At 36.0% G+C, this 24989-nt stretch overlaps 1 protein-coding gene across 10 annotated transcripts in view; it reads right to left on the minus strand.

Annotated features, from left to right (window-relative positions):
* Window positions 1-753: 753 nt before the first annotated feature.
* The window catches only part of LOC103707294 (nuclear cap-binding protein subunit 1-like), a 34638-nt gene continuing 10402 nt past the window's right edge, over window positions 754-24989 (minus strand). Inside the window, exons 6-20 of one of the 10 annotated variants that reach the window (XM_089928277.1) lie at window positions 22860-23036; window positions 20385-20506; window positions 17097-17163; window positions 13200-13399; window positions 12209-12279; window positions 10805-10889; window positions 10300-10361; window positions 8041-8109; window positions 4212-4350; window positions 2905-3405; window positions 2530-2829; window positions 1777-1952; window positions 1575-1686; window positions 1048-1159; window positions 754-902 (exon numbers count right to left, since the gene is read on the minus strand). In XM_089928277.1, coding sequence (XP_089784403.1) covers window positions 802-902; window positions 1048-1159; window positions 1575-1686; window positions 1777-1952; window positions 2530-2829; window positions 2905-3405; window positions 4212-4350; window positions 8041-8109; window positions 10300-10361; window positions 10805-10889; window positions 12209-12276 — 1725 coding nt within the window. In that variant the 5' untranslated portion in view covers window positions 12277-12279; window positions 13200-13399; window positions 17097-17163; window positions 20385-20506; window positions 22860-23036 and the 3' untranslated portion in view covers window positions 754-801. Of the gene's footprint in view, window positions 1160-1574; window positions 1687-1776; window positions 1953-2529; window positions 2830-2904; window positions 3406-4211; window positions 4351-7119; window positions 7239-8040; window positions 8110-10299; window positions 10362-10804; window positions 10894-12208; window positions 12280-13199; window positions 13400-17096; window positions 17164-20384; window positions 20507-22859; window positions 23037-24989 lie in introns of those variants that run through there. The other 9 variants (XM_089928275.1, XM_089928276.1, XM_026804737.4 and 6 more) reach the window with 9 other exon arrangements.

Below are 24989 nucleotides of genomic sequence, written 5' to 3' on the forward strand. Positions count from 1 at the left end.
ATATTACTGATATTATCATAGGCAGCAAAATAATAGTGCATACTATAATAGTGACATACAATCTGCGATATAGAATATCAACATAAAATTAAAAAACATTTTATAATAATATTTAATACTTTGATATACGACAGTCACAATATGTTTCATGACCTGCCAGCCCTAACCAGAACACATTAATTGTTTTCTTTTTTATTCAAACAAAGAGCGCATGCCCTCAAAAAGATTAAAATTCATCATGGAACCGACTGCCAGGCTGAAAATTAGCTAGTCTAATCCCTTGAGCTCCAAAGGCTGCTTTTTTTTTCTTCTTCTTTTTCCTTTTGTGAGACCGTCGGCACGATGCGTTTAATGCAAGCGATGGCTTCAACTTTTTTTTTTTTTAGTTCAAAAGGATTTATCGACAAATACAGGATGAATTAGTACATGAGGCGTATGCATCGTTTTATAATCACCGTGCATTTTAACCGTAGAGATTTGGTCCTTGCTAACCCAAGTTCTCAAAGAAAGAGATATATTATTCCCTTCAGTTTTGAGCGGATGTTATCGAGTGTTCAGAGGCATAAAAGCACGAATCTGCCAATATAGAAAGAAATCACATATAACAAATCTTCCCTGAGCAAATGCTGCAAATTATCGACGGGTCAATAACCAGCAAGGACCAAATGTTGATAAGCCTGAAGGTGGAGGTATTGGTTGGTTTATCAACATCAGCATATCAGCTGTTTCATTAATCTAAAGGTCATAAACTAATTTCTTTAATCGAGAACTTTGTTTACCTCCAAGATGCATGAAAGAATGTCACACAGGAATGACAACCTGCATAAGCACATAGACGCGTATTTCACCCGACACCGACTTTATATTCTTCTCTTTTTTTTTTGATAAAACAAAATGGGACACTGCAAAACATGACCAGGTTAACTGGTGGAAAGAGGAACTTCAAAACGAATATAAATATTTTATAATCAACCAAAAGAAAATTTTGAACAGCATACAACAAAGGTTATAATAAATGTCACAATTCAGTGGTTGACAGGCATAAACCTGCATAAGCAGCATTGCGGAAAAGCGGATGGACGTCTCCGGCGAAGACTTCAGAGTCCAGTGTATCAATATGAGGCCAGATCTGCAACAATGAGAAATAGCCAAACAGCACCTGTAAGAAATAGCCGTAGATTTTTCAGCTTTTTGTGTGTGTGTGTGTGTGTGTGTGTTGTGGGGGGGGGACTATTAAATCTTGCATATACTGGTAATAATGGATTCCAATTGGCAATGGTGATGGGGAGGCCACATGTAGGTGACGATATCAGGCAGTCTATCACCAATCTTGTAAGCAATCAGAATGTACAGTGATAATGACATTCTATAAAGACTCATTTTCCGTTTTATCAATGAACAGCATTAGTCATTAAATACCATTACTCAAGGTGTTCAGTGCTAACACCTGAGACGTCAAAATACCCAACACCCCCCAAAAAAATCACTGCCCGCAACAAATCACAGTACAATACTTGGACAAGAAAAGTACAGCTTTTAACATTTGCCTTCCATTTTTGAAGAGCTGGACTAACCTCACTTGCATATTGCCTCGAAAATGCCTTGACATAGCCCAATGTGCAAAGGCACCACTGCTCCTGCTCCCCAGTGGTGTAGCTGTGGAATACTCTCTCACCATTTGATTGACTGTCCAAATAGTTCGACAAGTTATTTTATGAAATTGTAAAATATCAACCAAATAAGATGGAGCTAAGATGCTTGTCATTATTAACTTGCCTATTATCGGTTTTTCCATCATCATGGTCCACATCCATAGTTGATGGCTCAGAGTCGATAGTCACGGAATCTACATTAGCAGTCCTTAGTTTGGGCAACTTTCCATCAGCAGACACAGGAGGCAGGCGTTCCATAAGCACATCTTTGAAGCTCTTATATAATGAAAAAAATAGTGCCTGTAAGAATTGTATATGTCAAAAGTTATTCACCAGGCAATAAAACACAATAACATACTTCCTGTTGACAACATATTTAATTGAAACTGCTATTACACCATATGTCCTGTTCGAACAATTTCTTGATATCTTTTTGCCTAATTTATTTTCTGATGGAAAAGAGAAGATGGTTCAGGGTGACAGCTTATGAGAGCATACATGATCCAAAGCTACTGGGGTTTCAAAAGATACACAGATTAAAACATAACAATAATAATGCAAATAAAGCAAAAGCATAATAATAGAGTGTTTGGAGCTTATCAATGAACAAAACTGCACAGGTTTTTCTATTTTCGGAGATTCTAAAAAAGTTTAATTAATGATTACATATAACTGAAAATATTACTCAGGATTAAGTATAATTATTTATGAAGTGTACGCAACTGTCTGTAAAATGACTGATATAGGTCATGTATTTCTAAGCAAATATCCTTTTCTCAATTTAGCTTATGTTTTAACTTTTAAGTTTTAAGCACCACAGGCAAACCATCAATTAGAATTTATGTCAATAATTAATGCCAATCGTAAAACAATATACCTTATTTTCTTCAAGTGCTCGAGCAAGGAGAGCTTCCTTAGCTTCTAAAGATTCTTGTATAGAAGTCTCATCATCTTTTGCTTTCTCCACATACCCCTTAAGCCGTTTTAACCTTCCTGGTTTTTCAGACTGAACAGGCTGATCATCCACCACGTCTAGCTTTGATTCAGCAGCCTCATACTCCTTCATAGCCTTGACTGTGGCTTCCTCAGCTAATAGAACACTCTTCTTGAGCGATTGGATTTCCTTCCTAAGATCGGTAACACGATTGTAGGTCTTGTTGAGAGAATTCCTAAGAATCTAAAGGAAAAAATGAGTCATAATAATCCAACAAACTACGACAGATTATAGAAGTACTAAGATGCAAGAAAATACCTCCCATGGACGATCGGAAGTATGGAATTGGTTAATATTAGAAGGAGACAAAACCCATCTAACAATTGACAAATTGGATATGAGTCGGTAGCCCATCATTCTATCGATGGCTATAGCAGTCATCTGGGTATTGTTCTTCCAGTATGAACTGACTTCCTCTAGTAGCAAAATTTGCTTATCCTGATCAGTACATAACTTAGCTATGACCTGACCATATCTCTCCAAAACTGTGATTAAATGAGTGAAACTTTTTGAACCAATGTCAAGAAAAGTCTGGACAACAACTTCAAGTGCAACATTAAAGCCATGTAATGGAATTATATTTTCCTCTACCCATAAAGTAATCTCACGAGCAGTCTTCCTTGCCCTAATCATGCTGTTTAACTCCTTAGAAAGTGTGTGACCTTCCATGCCTTCTTGACTATCTTCAATAATGTACTTGAAATTAGGCCCACCCCTTGGGGGAAGCAATTGCTCTAAAGCAGGTGCATTTTCAATACTCTGAAAAACAAAAGAAAATAGCATAAGAGAATGTATATTTACACCATGGCAGTGCATACCATTTTAAACAGAATGATACAAGAGCAAATGCATGGGTATATATCTTATTTTCTGCAAGTTACAGAAATACCCCGCTGCAAAGTTGTCCCAGAGAGGATTTACAGAAGTTCCAAACCACAAATGAAAGAAGATGGACCCTTTACAATCCAGAAATATAGGAACTAAAATTGTAAACCCAGTTGCATCATTGCAGAGACAGACTTTCTACCAGTCTTCTATATGTTGCTTATGGATTGGCATAGTACAAATTCTACTTGGTAGATTCAAGCCAATGTGGCATAGAACCTATCTTTGAAAGGTCACTAGATTGAGCTGTAACAACTTCAGTGACCAGCATTCAAGAATATTACTGATAACAATTGGATGACCAGGAAACAGTATGAATGTAAAATGATTTTGGCAGTCATTTAAACAATATAGTAGGTGCATCAACTTAAATAAATGTGTCGATATTTCTAAAACAAGATAAATTGATGAATTCTAATACCATGATAGGATGACTAAGAATAACATTGAAACCGCAACTATTAGCAGAACAGAGATTGGAACAATAAAAAATAAAAAGCTGGGTTAAGGTTGGTGCATTTCTCTACTGAATGTTGACAATGCACTATTGTCATTACTTAGATGACAAATGGTTTCTGGAAACCAACAGCATCCTACGTTAATTAAGCGGCCAGGTCCCACGAAGTAACAAGAACAAATTTGTCATATTTAGTACAAGTGATTTGGTACAGATATATTACCTGCTTGATTTTGTCCCAGTATGACAAACGAACTTCCCTTTCTAATACTTCTTGAACAAAAACCCTTTGCGGGGCCCACTTTGGAAGATCTTTAACATAAGCCCATTCTTCCCATGGCCAAATACACTGAAAGTTTGATCTGCAAACCATGAAATTATTAAATCAAGAGCAACCTGCAGATTTATGGTTGTAATCCAGGCATCATCACTAAAGACAATAAAAGATAATTTTTCAAAACAAGAGAACTGGTTGTGCCTTATCATCTAATGCAACCCCTGACAAACTCTGTCCCATGGTCGGCGGAACCATCCCGAACCGCCCAGTTCGGAGCGTCTCGAGCAGCACCGGCTGTGGACCGGGACGGTTCCAGCAACGAAACCGGAACCGATGATGGAAAGGGGGAAGGAGAAGAAAAAAGAAGAAGAGAGAGAGAGAGAGAGAGCGGGGGAGGGAGGGAGAGGGAGAGGAAGGAAGAGAGAAGCCGTTCAGCGAGCTGCGGAGGTGGGGCTCTGTCTTCACTTAAAATTCTGGAAGGGGCCCCCTCCAGGCGAAAGCGGAGCCCCGCCTTTGCGGCTCCCTGGCCTCCACCTTCTCCGCGTGGAGGCTCTCCCGCCTCTGCCGTCCAGTCTCTCTCTTCCTTCCTCTTCCTATCCCTCCCTCCCATGCTCTCTCTCTCTCTCTTTTCCTCTCACCCGTTCTTCCTCTCTCCTACCACTATTGTGTCGGTACAAGGCCGGCACGGCACTGCGCAGGGCCGTACCAACCAAGGCCGCCAGGCAACCGATTCGGGGCCTGTTACCGGCACAGCAGACTATGCTCTGTCCTATTCAGTGACAACTGGTGGAACAATAACACAATCCATAAAAAATTTCAGAAAGAATTAATATGCCAAGGAATAAGAATAATACTCTTCATACAAAGAGTTAACTCAAAAAGAAGCAAAATAGTACTAGAAATCTGTGCAATAATAACACTTAGCTTTCGCAAGATTTATCTAAAAGCTGCGAGTATAATATGTTCAACCTGAATTAATTAAAACAGCATGTTGGTTAGCATATGACAACCAACAATAACAACTAAAAGCCACCGAATAATTGGTAGGGCCACTAAAAGGCCACTAGAAGTTCCATTAGATTAAATAAGTCTGTGTCTGATAGATTGAGTCAAAAGTGATGATGATTATAAATAAAGCCACACAAGAAAAGGCTGAGTCAGAAGTGATGCTGATAGAAAATTGCGAAATTATTACTCAGCTTGAGAGACTTTGCCAACTTTGACACATAGGAAAATAAGAATCCATCTCCACGTAGAAGCTGTTCATGTAGGAGTTCTCAAATAAGGAGTCTAATACATGACGTCCACAAAAGATTTCCATTTCTTAGGAGCTTTGTAGTTTAAACCTCTTTGCCTTTTAATTAAATTCCATAGATTCAAGATTCCTATATTATGAGAGTTAGGGCATATCAAGTCATCGTAATATTTGGGCAATATCTTGGGTTACCATCTTGATCAGGGACATTGCTAAGATTAATAATTTTAGTTGCAGGTTGAGTTAGAGGACTTCATGTAGTCTGGAGAATGGATATCAGAATGCTTGCATGCCTTCTTGTATGGGTTGTGGAAGAATTTGCCTTTTAGTTTGTTTCAGTCAAAATATCACAGTTTGTTAGTTCAAGTACAAGGATAGGGTTTAGGAGTCTTGTAAAACAAGAAACTATCTCACTTTCTTTTGGAAGAAAACACATACAAGAAGTCTTTCACCAACCAGTGGAGGGATTTATATTTTTGATAAGAAACTTAACAGAAGGCTGCATTCTATCTATGTGAACTAGATTCCTCCAGTTTGCCTCCAACACAACCTGTCCCTATTTTCTAAAAACAATTTTTGGCAACCTGAATTCTAATTTTCACTAAAGGAGTAAGAGGTTAAAAGTTCCTGATTCACAAACCCAGCAGTCCCTTGAGTGGGAAATCAGTTCAAGTTACTGTGCAACATAAGCCAGATAGTTCATAGTCAAATCAATATTTGCCTAGGATTGAAGTTCAATGATCTAATTATAATACTTTAGTTACTCAGGAAAATTTCTAATCTGATCGATCACTAAAGGTTGGCAAAAAAATTGAGAATGTCCATCAAAATGATTTTTTTTTATGCACAATCAGTGGATATGGAAATTGTCCGCCCATGATGAGACCCATTAATAGTGAGACATATTATCTGGTAATAGCCAGTGATACAACAGAGAATGAAATAATTTAGATGGCTAATTTTGCGTAAGTCCAATTTAGGTTCCAACCTTTATTGGTCAAGACAGATATTTGCAATCTTGATGACAAGGAATTGTAACAGCTCAATTAACAAAAAACTTTGTAATAACTGTGGTAACTTCTACTCACAAGTGTAACATTGGAAATAAAAAAAAAAAAACTCTATTACCTATAAGTTTAGTCTTCCAATTGAGAAAACAAAGTTGCAAAGAGAAAAATCACAAAAAGAAGGTCAGTGCATTTCATATATCTTATGAAACCTATAACCATCCGACAAAATCTACAACCATTGTCATCATTAAACTGAAAGTCTAGCCAACAAAAACAAGCAGCAGTGAGCGAGAGAACCAAATCATCAACCAACATTATGATAGAAAAGAATGGCTAATTGTCTCTAACATAAACTAGTAAAATCATAGTATCTTTTATCCAAGTGCTTATGAACTTTTATGCCAAAAATGCACCAAAAAATAAGAAATACATGTGCACAATCTACTATACAGGTGCCAAAACTCGGTGAAAGAAATGCAAGGTGTAAGACTCAAAAAAAGGGATCCATAGATTATTTTTAAAAATAATTCTGGCTTACTTTCAGATGTCATATACCAAATTAGAAACATCAAAAAGAAACCAGACTCACAAGTGATGAGAAAACCATAAAATGAGCCTAGTGCGGCACTCCATGTCCAAATCAGCAATTCTGTCAAAGAGAGCACGGACAGCTCCCGCTACAACAGCAGGGAATGCCCCTGGGAGTGCCTAGAAGAGTATCACAAGAATCAGAAAGCAACCTTTTGACTATCAAAGAGTTGAACATTTTCTGATGAAACAGCACAGGATGTAAATTGTTCCCAAAAAAAAAAAAAAAAAATCTAAAAGACAGGAAAAAGAACAAAAAAGCATAGGCATTGATTAATAAGTATATGGTATAAAATAATTTTCAGCCTTCAGGTTGTCCACTGACCCTCACAGGTAGCATGATACAAGAAATATTGGATAATAAAATAATAATGAAACTTCAACCAAAAAAAAAAATTAAGTGCCATTCAATATACACCACAGAGGTGCAATATTTATAAGAAAAATAGTTAGGTGAAGCATCTAAAACAGATACAGCAACCATAAGGATTTTTTTTTTGGAATCAAGAAGCTGATAAGAGAAAAGAGAAGGCAGGCAAAAATATATGGAAGAACGCCTAATCATTAAGCAATTAAAAGTACAAGAAAAAACTGCACAAAGTGATAACTCAAAGGTCAGCAATCAAGTAAAGAATTTGAGGAAAGAGAACAGTATGAAAATTTTCAAGAAAGTACTGCACGGACAGCATTAAGCAACACTACATTATGACAATCAAAGCAGAAGTGAGAAGAAGGGCATCAATTCAAGTGAAAGGGAAGGGAAGTTCCGAAGGATTGTCACTGGAAAGGAATTAAGGAAAAAGAATGAACTATATGTCAATGTCACTATATGAACTCAACTATTCTACCTCCCATCTATACTACATGGAGAACTTTGTTTAGTAACATACAAGTCTCAACAACAGGATAAGCATAAAATTACCTTGCAAAGGTCGATGATAACCAGCGTGTAGTATATTGGCTTAAATGGTGGCTGTGGTAACAATAGTATCTGCAAGATGATGATATTTAACAATATTTATTAGATTAAACAACATATAAACGTATACCCATGGGCATAACTCAGAAACATGAAATGCTCAATTAGAGACTAACAAAGAAATAATATTGTCAGAAAAGTTTTAAAATTACATATCTACTAACATAGCACACATAAAATACAATTACCCAGATCAGATCATGAGGTTTTTGGTTATTGTGGTTAGATGTTTTGCACAGGACCAAAGAAACTAAATCAGCCCAAAATTTTTTCACAAATACATAAAGTCAACAAACCAAAGTTGAACCCTAAAAGCATACCCAAGTTGAACCAAAAAAGCATGACCATCCATCCACCATGTGAACAATACAGTAGTAACACCTACAAGTTCAATATCCATCAAGGAGAATATGCACCATGGCAGGGGAAATGCCACAGTTCAAAAAAAAATACTGAATTTTGGTCACCCAAGATTCTTGTAAATCTGATGCATCATGTGTCAAACCAGCATCAAAGAACAATTCGAGGCTTCAGCCATTCAAAATTGATACACTTGGTTTTGAATGCTTGAACCAACTTATAGGGTCAAATATGTTTACTAGAGAGCAACTTGTGCAAATATTTTTTTAATTTTTCAAATTCCAATAAGCATTTTGTCAAGTGAAATCTGAAAAGTAGAATTAGAAACGGTTTGACATAAGGCTCCGAAAAAATTAAGAAACTAATTGTTAAAAGGTTTTTTGCATGAATACCCTCCTAAATATTGAATTTTGCATGAATACCCTCTCAAAATTGATATTTGCGTGTATACTCTCATAAAACACTTGTTTTGCTATTCTACCCTTTTTTTATCCTTCTTTTTGCATATGTTCCCACACCATCTAACGCCATTAAAAAATTAATGGTTTCAAATTAAAATGACTAACATACCCTTAATGGGTAGATGTGCAAAAAGAAATATTTATAAGATAATCGCGATGGAGGACAAAAAAATAATTTCAAAATTCTATTTTATTTTTAATTAAAATAAATATGGTTGTTATTAACTGTGTTAGAAGAACCGTTATATTAGGGTTATTTGTGCAAAAACATGTTTTATGAGGGTACAGAAATAAATATAAATTTTAAGAGGGTATTCACACAAATTTGAAGTTTTAGAAGGGTATTCATACAAAAAACCCATTGTTAAAATAAGACAACACTCCAAAAAAGATGGTTCGCTTGAATAGTCCATTCCTTTAGTTGATAACATCAAACAATTTGATCCCAATATCTCTACATCTATTCTCTCTAAAAACGTTATCTCTGACATTTACGTTCTTGTACCTGGTTTCCACTATTTGGTATCTGTGCTATAGGTTTAAAAAAAATTAAGGAAAACAAATGTTCTGTGCAAATCAGGCATCAGGGTATTGCCCCATAAGAGGACATTAATAGAATTCCTCTAAGAGGATGACAATATCACTATCTCCTTTAATAAGAAAGTTGTCGCCATCTCAACATATCCTGTTATTTAAAAAGAAAGGAACCAATTGTGGCATCATATTATAAAGAGAAGGGCCCTCAAATCATGCTACATGTTGCACATAGCTAAAAGTTGTGTTGAGTCATCACATGAGATAACAGCAAAGAAAAATGGAAAATGTGATGCTTCAACTACACCTCGTGCTATTTACAGTTATTTTATACATAGAAATTGGTGAAGTATGACAACCCACCATGCTTTAGAAGAAGCCCAAAATACTGCAAAGAATTTGGTTTGATCATATAAAATGCAAAATCAAAAACATGAATTTTAAGTTCCACGAAACAATTTCAATAAGCCTAACTATTCAAAAAACTGACCAATATTTTGCTCAATCTAACACTCTCACAATTTACAATTTAAATTTCAGAATACTGAGTAAAATATGTTAGATGCTATTTTAGAGTCACGCCTTAGTATTTATGTATCAGTTTTAGCTCAATGCAATTTAAATTTCAGAATACTGAGTAAAATAAGTTAGCTGCTATGAGTCATGCCTTAGTTTCTATGTATCAGTTTTAGCTCGTAAGAAGCAATCTCAAAGCTAACTTAGAGTTGCAGGTTTTGGCACGTTTCACAATAATGGAATTAATATCCGACAAGTAGCTAAAATTTTGCACCAATTCCAAACTAATCAGGATTCTCCCTGCTAGAGAAAGGTTAAGGAAAAGATTTACCTGACTCTTATTAATGTTCTCGACCTAGTAAAAGTCTCAAGGTCATGAGTCCTCTTATGGGCCTGTATAGGTCAAAGAAGTCCTGGCTCAATTTTAAGTTCATATAGAACATTGCTTTAACCTAAATGCTATCAACAGATATGAGTCTAAATACATGCACAACCTTATGTTATATCGTTGATTGATTTGAACAGATAGTATTTTTCCATGAGGTAACACAACCATCTATTCTTATTTTTAGTTGAATCTGCAAATAACTCTTTTTCTATTAGTTCTGTTTCCTGACTTTATTCTTCACTCTTTCTTGTTCGATTTTCTTCTCATCCATTAGGCATATGAAGTGGTAATGCAATCCTAACCCGTTTGCATTTGCAGCAAAAACAGATACAGTGAACTTAAAATGAATTTCGTACAAAACATAAACTGAAATGAGAAATGTTTTGGGCAAACAATTGCATGAAAGAACCATAGTGAGAAGTGAGTAAGCTTTTTTACAGAGATATACCTGAGAAAATATCGTCTCTGCCATCAGATATTCATAGCGGAAGGGTACGGGCAGACCGACCATATAGGAAGCACATTCCTTTCGGCTATCTTTCCAAGAAACAGAATTACAACAGTTTAAATTATATGGATCCATAAATGTGATTGAGACAAATTAATCAACAAAATAAAAGTGAATCATGTGAGTTGTAAGATGGGAATGTGATATTGAACATATCCAGCCTCAGAGGATTAAAACTATCCAGCGACGGTCAATAAGATGCATCCCCTGAGAAAATAGAATTTGCATACCAATTCAAGTTGAATATTTAACGCCAACATTGTTTTACCATATGCACATTAGGCAACTAGTGACACTGTTGATATTATTCTCACATTAGGGAACGAAAGGTGTGGCATCCATACAGCAGGAGCAATAACACAAAAATTTAAGGAATTGGAAAAGCAATTGTAAGTAACTAAACATGGAATTAATGAAATAAACACTGGCAGGCAAATTACAACTACACACCAAAATATCTTTTAAAGAAATATGCATCATCAACTAATGCTGCATAACTCACAGTACAAAAACATTATTTTCAAATGATGTTAACCATCTATTAGGATGTAAGTTGTTAGATGTAGTTAAAGTGTTAAACCTAGAAAAAGTTTCTCACAAGAAATATAGATGGTTGCAATTGAAATGAATTTAGAAGAGAACCTTCTAAAAGCTATGAAATCCTAGAACAGTATTCCTGTTCAGGTTTGTGAAAAGATGGGTACTGGTCCCCAAAAAACAAAAAATTAAACTCAAGTGCATATACAAAATCAGATGTCTAACAGTGTGTACTTTTACTTCAACTAGCTTTTTACCTGAAATCAACTAGTAGAAAAAACCAATCATGTTATCCCTATATATAATGGGAAGCCCTTAAGTCCAGCACGCATGCTGGACACTGAAGTCTTCCCATCTCTTATTATTTCTTTGTTTTCTAGGGTCCGAATTAGTAAATCAAGATGGGTCTGATGGTGGATATTCAGTAAAAACAGTACAAGCCAGAAGAGAGGTTCCTTGCACATGCATCGCATCTGCTGGATTTTAGTATTTTAAATATGAAACAAACCTCATTCGACAGGACATGTCCCTCAAAATTTTGTTCATGTCAGTAAGACCCAGTAAGAAAATTAAGAAAATAACAACTCTTTAATATCTAAAATATACTCAAGGAGTTCCAACTAGAAAAATCTTAAAACTATTATGTACACCAATTAGTACTCACAAAGCCCAGAACAATGAGGTCGATTAAGTTTTTAGCTAATAAGGACCTGATTAAAACATGTCAAAGTTGAGATGAAAATTAAAATTTCAGCAAAAGCAAAGGCCATGGTATTAAATTTGAAAAAGAAGAAGTGGTATACAAACCATCCATTAAAGAAATGAAGCACATCCAGCAAATATTCTTCAACAATAAAACGATCAATTGGTTGCATGTTCTGCCATTGACAAAGACGCATTAGAATTAACCAAAACGAAGAAGATATGATTATTACATTCCCAAATTTGAAAAAAGAAATAGAAATAGAAAATTTTATGGGAAATCATGTGTTTATTGCTCCAGAAAATGCAAAAGGGAAGGAGATAATAAAGATCATTGAAATGTTCCAATGAACAGCACAAAAAATTATCTCAAGATTATGCAAAACAAAAGAAACCAAAATATAAAGACACAGCAAACAACCAGTCCATACTTCAACCTCCCGCTCGCTGGTATATAGAGAAGAAATGCAAGCAGCCTCAGGTAGACTAAGTTTAAAATTCCAATTTCACTACCAACATATGAGCCAAACGCCATGATTGCAGAACAAACTGCAATGAGGTCCTCTACAGTTTAGAATAAAGTTACGATGTTCATAGTGAGTCATTATTCTTGTATGTCTAATGCGACCTCTCATTTTTGACACTAATCAGCACTGTTGTACAAGTTTTTGCCTATAACAACCTACAAATTTGTAAATTTGCAAATGAACACTGTTAGACATTAAGAACTTTACTGCCTACAATTCCCTATAAATTTATATAACAAGAATCAACTTAAATATAGCAAATATCAGAAAACTAATAATTATCTTTTAAAAAAGGTGTCAGAGAACTCCTGTCTCAGATCACATGTTAAAGTGATATCTTCAGCCATAACAGACAACTACTATGAAAATATGGTAGTGAAAGATGAATGCAGCAGCAAATACCCATAATCTTACCTTACTTAGCCAATTTATACTTTGACTACACTTGACACAGAAGAATCTAAAGCACTGAAAACATAAACTACTATGGTTTTTCATTTAAGAAAAATTTTGCACCAATCCAATACGAGCAGAAGTCAGCGAAACATTCATAAATCCTAGAAAGCTACCTCAGCTTTTTCTGAAGAAAATATGTTAAGCCTGCGAAGCCTCTGAGGATACTTCAACTGGACTTGATGTTTTTCTCTCCCTCTAGAGAATGCAGTAAGTAAAGTTGATGGTTCAGGTAGCTCAGGGCAACTGATAGGCGAAAGACTGTGAGATTTTCCAGTCACCAATTGTGCTTCGAAAGACAAGTGAGGTCTTGAAACTGGAAGAAAATATGATGGAACTTATATTAGTAACAAACAAATCTATGACCAAAAAAAATATCATTTGTATGCAGACTGGAAGGAAAAAACATATAAATGAGACATATCTTCACTTATAGGTTATACTGCCATCACGATAAACAAGAAGTCCTCAAAGAACATAGCAAAGACAAAGAAAAAAGAGAAGAGAAAGCCGCATAAACAATTAAATAAGTATAATGGATATAAATTAAGCCAAAAATTCAATAACCTAATCTGTATAAATATAAAGGCTATGAAAATTAACGTCAACCTTCACAATAATGCTGAAAAATCAGGATTTGGCCCCCAATACTTCTGTTTGTACATAGGCACATCACCCTTCACCTCTAAACAGGCACTAATTCTGATCTTTTATGTTTTGTACATAAGCGCAAGACCTTAAAAACACTAAACAGGCATTAAACATGACCTTTTAGGTTTCTTATGAGGTGTGAGGTATGTTTAGCATTTTTAACAATATAAACCCACATTCCGGCAGATGCATAGCTCATGCTGAAGATCTGTAGTCACCCACCCATCTATCTCCCTGTATGCTAGTGCGATTGTGTGCATACAGACATATACACACAAATGTATTTATATATATGTGTGTGTGTGTGTGTGTATATATATGTGTGTGTGTGTGTGTGTATATATATGTGTGTGTGTATATATATATGTGTGTATATATATATATGTGTGTGTGTGTGTATATATATATATAGAGAGAGAGAGAGAGCAGACTAATATGTGGTGCCCACACAACAAAACCTAATAAAGTCGGTCCGGACCAAATGATCAGGGGTCTGGCCCGATGATTTGTGCACATGGATGTAATCAACTATCTCTAAACTGCTTATTGTGAAAAAAAAATCATCTGATTTGGAAATTCTTAGCCTATGCACCGTCTATATATCTAGTGGTAAGAAATGAACAGTTTAAAAATTATGAAACATTGCATGTTTTTTACTACTGGATGCACATGCTAAGAAGCTCCAAATGACATCATTTTTTGATAGTAAGCAATTTGGAGATTGTCGATCACATTCAACAACTTAGATCATTGGTGTCAGGCCCTCGATTGTCCAGTCAAGATAGACTTTATTAGTGTTGTTGCATGAGAGCCCACATATTAGCTCTATTATAAATATATCTATATATATATGTGTATGTCTGTATATATGTACATATGTATATACAACTAGGAATGGAAATTTGCCCCTACTGTTGCTTCACTGTGTTAGCACAGTATTCCAACAACTCCATTGCAGTTGATACCTTCTCTCTCAGTGTATCTTTTAAGTTGGCATTTCCTATAGGATTGATCTTCACCTGACCGACCCCACATCACTTCCCATTCCTTGAACATTCGAATTTCTTTTTTTATTTGAAACCATCAACTTCAGCAATATTTTATCCATTTCATGTCCTATTCTGATAATAGGTGTTATTACTCTCAATAATATCCTTTTTCCTTCAATATATTTATCCTTCACTTTGAGATCACCGTAAGCATTTTCCATCAGTCATTGCCACTTTATTCTCAAGTCAGCTTTTGCATTATATGGGGTATCTCTGCTCCAGATATGGCTTTACAATCATGATGATGCTCTCTAGGCTTTACATTATTCATACAGCATCATCATACTTTTCCTTCATGTTGATGATACAGTAATTGCTGGTAATGTTCAGACATCAAGAAGCTAGAACAATTGGGGCTTGGAAACAAAGAGAAGCTTGTCTGATAAGCACCTAGGAAGCATATGTGTACCAAGTAATATCAAATACAACATACATCAAACTAATTACTCACTTGTCTGATAGTTGTTACATTTCCCCTAACTGATTTTGAAGTTGCATATTGTATACCAAAACCACATGAGATATTGATGCCCAAACAAAAACTTGGACATTATTGGTCGTAGCAAATGATTGTTTATGAAAGAATGGGTTAGAACTTAGAAACATTAAAAATCCTATGTAATTGCAAGAGAAAAACTCTAAAGTAGGTAGAAAGTTTCTAAAAGAGCATTTCCGAGCATAACCATCTCTAAATACCATATTTAATGCCAACATATAATTAAGAATATTGAGCCACTTCACCATACTTATCTTACATTTGCCTCCTCAAGGGTACATAGTGTCATAGCATGAACATGCCATACATTTGTCATGCAAGAGGTAAGCCACTCCATAATCCTACTTACTATCAAAAAATCCAAATGTTGTTATTTACTTAGGTTGTTTGGATGCCGAATAGCTAACAATCCCGTGAATAACTTTAACCATTGATAGTCACTCCCTAAATAGCCAACCGGTGAATAACTTGATTCAGTATTTGGTTCGTGCTTCCATAAATAGTGGGATAATGGCGTGGAAAAAGTGAAAAAGTAGAAAGCAAGATTTGTCGTACCAATTATATTGTAAGATACCAGTATGGTACCAAGATTCGATTCAATATAAGAGCCAAACCGGTCTATACAGCTTTGAATCATGCAGAACCACAGAGTATCAACCCATACCATCCGATTTCGAGCGGTACCTTAGCCAGGAGTGAGAAAAGGTATTGGAAGCTTTTCTTGGTAGTTGGTACAAGATACATACCATACCATACCGAACGTACCATACCTAACTGGCAACCTACAGGTACGGTTCATGGTCCCGATTTTGCAGACATTGATAGAAAGTGAGAGAGAGCTTTGGGTAGTCAAAGTTATTTCACCCTTCCCTGGAAATAACTTTCACTAGGTTAGGTACCTTTTTCTTGCATTGACTGAATAAGTTTATTCACCACTTTTTGAGTGGTGTTTGGCTGGTTAGCTGGATAACTTTATACCATCCGCCCTCTAACCAGCATCCAAAAATAGCCTTAGCCATCTCCCAATCAAATAAAGTACATATCATTCATATGGTCTCACTGAATTCACTGTATGGCTCATTATTGTGTTCTCCAATATGATGAAGAGGCCATCATGATGCCCTTGTCTTCTCTTCCACATTCTAGCCAATAGTTTTGGACCCATATCAGCCCCAGTTGCGCAGGCAATACTACAGATTGATGACTGACTATTTGGCTTCTATGGCTTTACTGTCTACAAGAGAAATAAGAGAGAGGGCCTCTACTTATCTAGCGTAAGTTCATGTCTCGCATCATGACAAGGTTGTTCGCTTCATGGCTTCATCTTCCACCTAATCATTCCCTTGGCACTTTTTTCCCTACATTTAAGTGATTCTTAAAAGAGAGTAAAATTCTTTCGATATAATTGCAAAGAATGGCTTATTAACTAATAAAGTATTAAGCTCCCAAGGTTGTGAGCATGGAATATTTAAAATTCCAATACTATAGATACAAGGTTGATTTTGCAAAGCTCGATATTTTTCACCTTCCAATGTCCTTATCACTATCCAACATATTAGCATGTATTACCTAACAAAAGTTATCACTGCATCAATACACATTTTAGCTTGAATATAGTGGAATATTTGTTGTTTGCAATCACAAGCAAACCCTATAAATGAGCCCATTCAAACAATATTAACTAGTAGACTAATATAACTATTAGACAGACAATCAGTAGCTTCTTACTCATAGCATAATAAAATGAAGCATTTTAACATAAAATAAGTTGTTAAATTTAAGATGACGTACAGAGAAGGAAGAACAAAAGCACATACCACTATCGGTTTTCCATCCATTGTTCGAAAGAACTTGTATACGATCCCATAAATCTTCTACGAAATCCTGAATAGATAAATAAATAGCATGATGATAAAACAATCATAGTGTTATTTGTACTTATATAATGAGATAGATGCTGGCATTTCTATGTATTTAAAAATAAAATTAATATAATGTTCTACTATTCAGGATATAACTTGATGTAAGAGATGTGCTCCTCTTTGGTCTACTATATATCAAAATATCATCAAAATAAACAACCACAAAGTGGCCAATACAAACTTGTAATATATGAGTCGTGAAGCATATAAATATGCTAGGGGCATTAGAAAGCCAAAAGGCATGACCAACCACTCATAGAGGCCAACCTTGGTCTTAAAAGCCGTTTTTCATTCATCTCCTACCCTTATAATACGGATTTTACAATAGCCACTCTTCAAATCTATCCTTGAAAAGATAGTAAAACCACCCATAACATCCAAAATATCATCAAGATGAGGAATAGGAAACCGATACTTGACAGTAATCTTGTTAACAGCTCGGCTATCAACAAACATATGCCAAGAACCATCCTTCTTTGGTGTGAGCAAAGCAGGAACAGCCCATGGACTCAAACTTTTGAGAATACATCCCTAGACAGCAGCTCTTCTCTTGTCTTTTTGAGTTCGGTATGCTCACTTGGATTCATGCGATAGATGGAAAGGTTAGGCAATTGAAACCCTGGGATAAGATCTATAGCATGCTTAATATTATACAAAGGAGAGAGTTAATTACACAGCCCTTCAGGTGCTACATCAGAAAACTCGGACAGCAATTTAGTCACTTCTGGAGGCATATTTGATTTATAAACAACAGCTATTTCTTTCACTTCTCAAGCTACTACACAAATAACACATGATTTTTTGTTCTCAGGAACTTGGCTAGGATAGTGAGGTGCATCTTCTTATTTTCAACAACAATGGACTTTGGCTCACCAGATTTCTTCTTTTCAGTAACCTTGGAACTTGGCTCCTTAATTTCTCCATCTGAGCTATAGTCAAAGGTTTCAAAACATAAATAGACCTAACAATATGACCCATGAACCATATGATAGCCCATGTCCAGAAAATCTGGGAAATACTCCTCACTCTAAAAACTTAAAAAAACGTTAATAAAATTGAACCAGCATTATAGTACTGCTGAGTTATGATTCTATTTAATAACGAATTGATCGTAAGCAAGGTCACAAGAGGGCCCCACATCATCCAACATCTTCCAAGTCAAGCTTGAGTTAGAACCAGCCTTAGGATGCCTTTTATAGGTCTCCAGTGGTGGGTTAAACTCATTGTTTGAAAAGTCCAACTCTATCAATTTCTAAAAGCTGCAAAGAAAGAATTTGATAAGTATCCAATTGCCTTATGCAATTCTGATTTCGGATAGATATCTGAAATAGATTGTAGAAGTTGTTCGCCAGTATGCACAAGAATGCAGTGCTTGAAAACACCATTCAGAGATATATTCATGTCTACATGCTTTATCAATTGTGCAAAATGTGGAAGATCTTGAACCATGCTCCAGCATGAAAAGGACAGAATGATCACAGATCTGAAACCACGTAGCTTCACAACAATTTGTAGTAGCTATACAATATGCTAGATGTGCTAGAATGATGCGTGCAAAGTACATGATGTTTCAATAGTCCTCTGTTTGTGACTGGGTCGTTGTATACCTATCTATCTGAGCAAGCTTTATTATAACACCTTCACCATTCATACCTATTATTTCGGAATATTTTTCCCATTGGGTTTCAAAGTAGCAAGATCTGATTCAAAAATTTCACCCAAATCAAAAATTCAAAAATTTTAGAGTAGAGTATTTTTTACAGTAGCATGATCACTATAACTAACCCATGAAGATCGCCACCATAGAACTCGAAAGCTAAACCTACTTGTTGAACATTACATTTTGATTTTGCCTTTCTAAAAGAAACATCGGCTCTCACAATTCCATCTCCATCTACCAAAACTACTGGAAATGTTTTTTTAAAAAAAGTAGGCATATGCGACATATAAACCCCGCGCCCTTCTTCTTCATCTACAAACACAAGGTGTCCTAACCATCCAATAGCTACTCCATCCCTGTTGTGCATTGAGCCTGCTCTAAATAATTCCCCTTTTGCGGACTATTACCAATGTAGTCATGTTCCCATAAAAAGCCACATTTGTTGTCACTACTGATGCTTCCAATCCATTGAGTACAATTTCCATCTATTAAATGTTACACCTTCCATTCTCTATCCTAACCCTTCAAACAAAATATAAACTTATATCTTACCAAGCACTCCCTAAAAAAACATAAACCCATATGTTACATGCAATCCCTCAATCATACGTGCACAATGTAACATTTTCTTTCTTCTTTTTTTTTTTGCTTTTCCTCCACTTTGTATTGAGCTGGTGCTACTCATAAGTTTCCTCTCATGCAAGCATCCCTGGATCCATAGTTCTTAAGCTCCTCAACATTCTCATGGATCCAATCTCTATCATACTTATCTTAGGCGCCCCAAACTCTTTACTACACGACTGTTTGATAGGATTGACCAAACAACACTGAAGGAAATTTTAATGTCTCATGATTTGTTTCATGTTGAAGGCCAAAGCTTTTTTTAATTACAACACCTCAAAAACATCTCCCCATTTCATCAACCAATTTAATTATATCAAATATCTTAAATTCTCAATCTCTTCTAATCAAGATCCGTTGTACCGGTACCGGTCGGCGTACAGGTGGCCGGCCGGACCGGTACGGTACCGGTCCGGTCCGGTACGTACCGGCCGGTACGCGGTGGTTTCAAAAACCACAGCGCGAGGCGCTGTGGTTCTAAAAAAAAAATCGTACCGGTAGAGGGTACCGGCCGGTAGAGGCCGGTACCGAGCGGAACCGGACGGTACCGGTCGGTACGGGCTCCGTACCGGCCGGTTCGGCTAAAAAACCGAAAAATACCGGCTTTCTTGTGGTTCCGGTACCGGCCGGTCCGAACCGGTACGTACCGGCCATTCCATGCTTCTAATGAACATTAGGAATCCATTAAAATAATGTTGATCTAATCAACTTTAAAGACAGCTAAATATTTTCTTATGTATTATTTAATTAGTTACACAATGTAAATTCAAAAATGCATCACAGCAGACTTAATATTATAATAATTTGAAAAAATAATAATAACTACATTGAAGCAACCTCATGGATTAGATTGGAGAAAGAATCAATAACTCACAATTATATATTGATGGACAAAGTTGTACCTTTTCCTCGAGAAATTTGTCCTCATCTGAATCAAACACTGTGAAACCAATGTCTTGAGAGTGCCTTCTGATACTTAAGATTGTACACCAACCATAACTCTCTCAAACTCGTCAGGAACTTGCTACAATACAAAATTCAATGGTCATTTTCTAATATATGATAACACTTTATGAACATTTTTAGGATATAATATTGTCAATACAAAAAGATATAGAGCAAAGCTATAAATATTCGATATCTTTCTTACATAATTGCAAATAAAAAATAATTTAGTAACAAGACAATAGATGGTTGCATGTATCGCATAAACAATGGTTTCAGAAGCAAAAAATCTGCTATATGAAAAACTGAAAGATATTTCTAGGAACAAATTTCACTCAAAAAAATCCAGGAAGTTACTCCACAGCAACTTCTAGTGCAATCAAGTTTATGAAGCATGTGTCAACAACTTGTAAGGGCAAATTTCTCTACAAATGCATAGATATTCCAAACTAACTGTAGCTTGGATGACGTTCCAACTACTCAACAATTCCTTTAAAATGCAATTTTCTAAAAATATTCCGCGACTAACATGAAATTGGTGACTGAAGATACTTCAAGCGAGCTAATGAATACAACAGTATTGGAGTATGTACAACATATAGACAACTACCGCCACATCAGTAATACCTTATTTTCTTTTACCCTCTGGTCATTAACTCATCATCATGTTGACAAAGTTATCACTGATTAAACTTTTTTAGATGTTATGAGTATCCAAAAAATAAACAAAGAAAATCAACAAAAAGAAAAAGGAAAAACAAAAAAACACATCATGGAGTAAAGTAGAAAGTCTGAAGATTCAACATGGTAGAATTTCTCAAAAATATGAAAGGTATTACCGTACATGATAGTTCCCCCTCTCCATATATCCGTTGGCCAAGTTACTTAAGCACTATGGAGTATACAATACTTTCAAGATCAAAATGGAGTAACACTTGCGACACAGTGGGAAAAGGAAGAGGGTTGATTTGATCAACGAGGTTACACTTCAAAGATCAACACACAAATAGAAGTAAACTAGATTGAAAAACACTTCTTTTGGTGAATAAAATTCTCATGAAAAGAATTTTTGAATTTTATTAATATCTCAAAAGGTTGTCACATATAATGTATTAGATGCATATATAGGACAGGATCTCCTAACTCTAATTCAGGCATTAAACCCGATATATGATCTCTTGTGATGCTTGGCATGGTCTTGATGGTCATAGTACCTGTTGGCTGCACCTTATGCTGCATCAACTTGTCTTAAGCTTTCTTTGAACAAAGAATAAGAAAGGTTTCTAGAACTCCCATCCTGATCACATTCTCTTATTTGAGAGATAATTTTAGGCATTACAGCAGCTCAACTTAGGAAATTATATAAAGAGAGGCATGGAGCTCGAAGTAAACTTTTTTAATGTGTCCATCCTCAAATGAACAAGCATCCATATAGTCATGCCTCAAGAAAGGTAGCAAGCTCAGGATACCCCAAACAATACAAGAGAAAATTATCTTTGCATCACTATGCTACTTCAAATCCATGATGCTAAATTATTTAAAGAAGAAAACCTTATAAGACAAATTTACAGAATTGCAATGTTTAGACATCTGCAGAGCACTACTATCTACAGTCATGCATTGCAAATGGGGCTAGAGCTGGGGACATGTGATGCACATGATCAAAGCATGGATAGCTGTCACAGTATTAGGCATGTGCAATGCATGTGAAAGGAAGCATGGACGGTTGTGTTCCCCATATATAGCTTGGTAAAAATACACAAAATTAGAGTATCAATGGAGGGATTGGTTAGAGGCAGATCTTTTCCTTAGATAGAGATTCCACACTCAAGATAAAAGCTCTTACTTACAAGCCACAGGCATGGCATAAGAGAGAGAACAAGGGAGGATGAGGGTCCAGGAACAAACCCTTTCTTACAGATTATAAGATTTCAAGAAGTCATATGTAGAATAATACTATATCTTTACCACAACAGAATAGAAATGCCACTTAAAATGAATTGGGAGCACCAATAACAGAAAAATGGCTAACTGGAAGGGCAACTTTAACAATATGACATTGAAGCTAGCTATAAGTCACAAAGGACCATTTTCATGTGCAAAATATGAAAGGTACTCCCCATCTTAACCCCATAATACAGTTTTAATGGTTCAAGAATCTCATTTAACCATGTAAGAGCACAGGCAACATCATAACTTATCACAAAAGAGAGAAATTATGGACAGATAAATTAAACTGAGATACATATAATACTTGTACCAATCATGCAGTTCCAGAACATTGCAACACATTTACCAAAAAACTAGTTCAAAAGGTAATCAAAAGACATAAAATTTGAAAGTTTAAATATAGTGTTATTAAGGTTAAAAAAGGGCACTACTTCAAGAATTTATGCTGAACCAAAACATTCCATGCACAACATAAATATTACCTCAATCAGTTCAGCACCTCCCCATGGAAGACAAGACAAAATACAAGTGATGTAAAAGTCAGCACGCGATTGCCAGGAAGGATTTCCAGCCTCCTCATCTACTATGATTGCAGCAGATGACAACAGTGTCTCAAAGACCTCAACAATTGAACTAGGCAAGATAACTTTGCTGCACATCTATGCTCCAAAAATAAAATAAGTGGTCACAATAGAATCCAAAAAGAAACCAAAGAATTTACCAAAATAATTTCCACCTTAAGCAAACTAAAACAATAAATGCACAACAAGAGGACACCAGATAGCTCACATGCAGAAAGACAAAAAAATAAGAAAAACCAATAAAGATCCATAATTCAATCAAGTCAGTCAAATGTTACCAATACACTGTATACAAATGGCAGTTGGGTTTGGAAATTATCACACGAAAAAGGTTGGTATAAAGTAAGGTCCGCCGAACCGGGCCGAACGGCCCCGTTTGGCCCGTACCGAGCCGACCTGATGGGGGGTCCAGGTCAGTTCACCTCTTTTTTGTTTTGGAACCGGCTCCAAACCGGCCGGAATTGGTTCCGAACCGATAGGAACCAGCTGGAACTGGTCACGAACCGCCCGGACTTGGTTCAAACCGGCTGCTTTCATGCAAAACCAGTGCAAACCGTCCGGTTCGCATCGAGTCAGACCGGTTCCAAACCGGCCCCCTCCCCCGTCTCCTTTATTTTGTTTTAAAGGCTATTTAAGAAGGCTCGAGAAGTTTCTTGGGCCTTCCCAACCTATCCGAATACTCCCCCTTCTTCGCAGCGAAAAATACACTGATTCAGCATGATTAAAGGAGGATCCAACCCTAAGTAAGGTATATTTTTCGCTCCCCAACCTCATTTCCTCTTTCTTTTTTGGACGGCAAAAAATACCTTGAAATTTGCAAAATAAGAGGAGATCATGCCAAAATTTTTGATTTTGGCTTGATTTTATAATATGTTGTAGATCTATGAATGATTTTAGGATACTTCATGTGAATTCTTGTAGCATGCAACATCTCACTAATCATTTTACGTTTTGTATCACTTTAAAACAACAAGATGCATCATTTAGGTTATGTCATGATCATAGAAATATCAAAAAAACATCAAATTATACTTAAAATCATTGAAAAAGTTGAAAAAAATTGATTACTAATTAAAAAAACTTGAAAAAAATAAAAAAATAGGCATGCCAGTTCGGAACCAGCACGCCCAAGCGTACCGTGTGTCGGTACAATACCGTACCAACTCGCCCGCCAACCGATACGGGTCCCAGTATTGGTTTGGCGGACCTTGGTATAAAGAAAGAAGATTAAAAATGATATATAAGAAGTAAAGAAGTTTTTATATGTGATTGATTTCAGAAGCAAACAGGCCAGTGAACCAGTAAAGTTGCGCATCCGACATTTTTTTCCCCAGTCAGCAGCAGGTTCAATTTATTTAACTAGGTTAAATTACAAGATTTTGCATTAATATAGCATTATAAATATATTAAGCAATCAAGTTTTATATTATAAATATATTAAGTTGCTCGTCTAGTTTTTATATGAGTGATTTCAAAACCAGACAGGCTATTGAACCAATTTAGTTGCTCATCCAGCTATTTTTCCCTAATCAACAACAGGTTCATCCTATTGAACTGAGTTAACTTACAAGATTTTGCATGAATATAATATTGTAAATATATTAAGCAATCAATAACCATGCAAAAAAGTCAGTTAAGCAAAATAGTAAAAAATAAATATAATTAAATTTAAGAATTTAATTAAAGAACAAAATAATGGCATGGTCGTATCCATGGTCTGCCGAATCGGGCCACGTCGATCTGGTGCGAAATCGGATCGGTTCGCTTATTATTTCGGTTCCGATCTCGAACCGGGCCGAAACCGGTCCCAAACTGACCGAAACTGGACGAAAAATGTCCGAATCGGCCGGTTCAGTTCCAACTTGGTGGGAACCGGCTGGTTCGCACCGAGTCAACCCAATTCTGAACCGAACCCCCAATACGTACTATAGGTTCAAAACCGGTTCAGAATAAGGTTGAAAATGATAGCCTGTATGGCAGAAATAGCAGACCTATAGTACGTATTGTCTACCATATTCGATGGGATGTAGC

Source organism: Phoenix dactylifera, chromosome 17, assembly GCF_051530095.1.
Source record: "Phoenix dactylifera cultivar Ajwa chromosome 17, Ajwa_hap1_PhDact_Kaust_v1.1, whole genome shotgun sequence".
NCBI classification, from domain to species: Eukaryota; Viridiplantae; Streptophyta; class Magnoliopsida; order Arecales; family Arecaceae; genus Phoenix; species Phoenix dactylifera.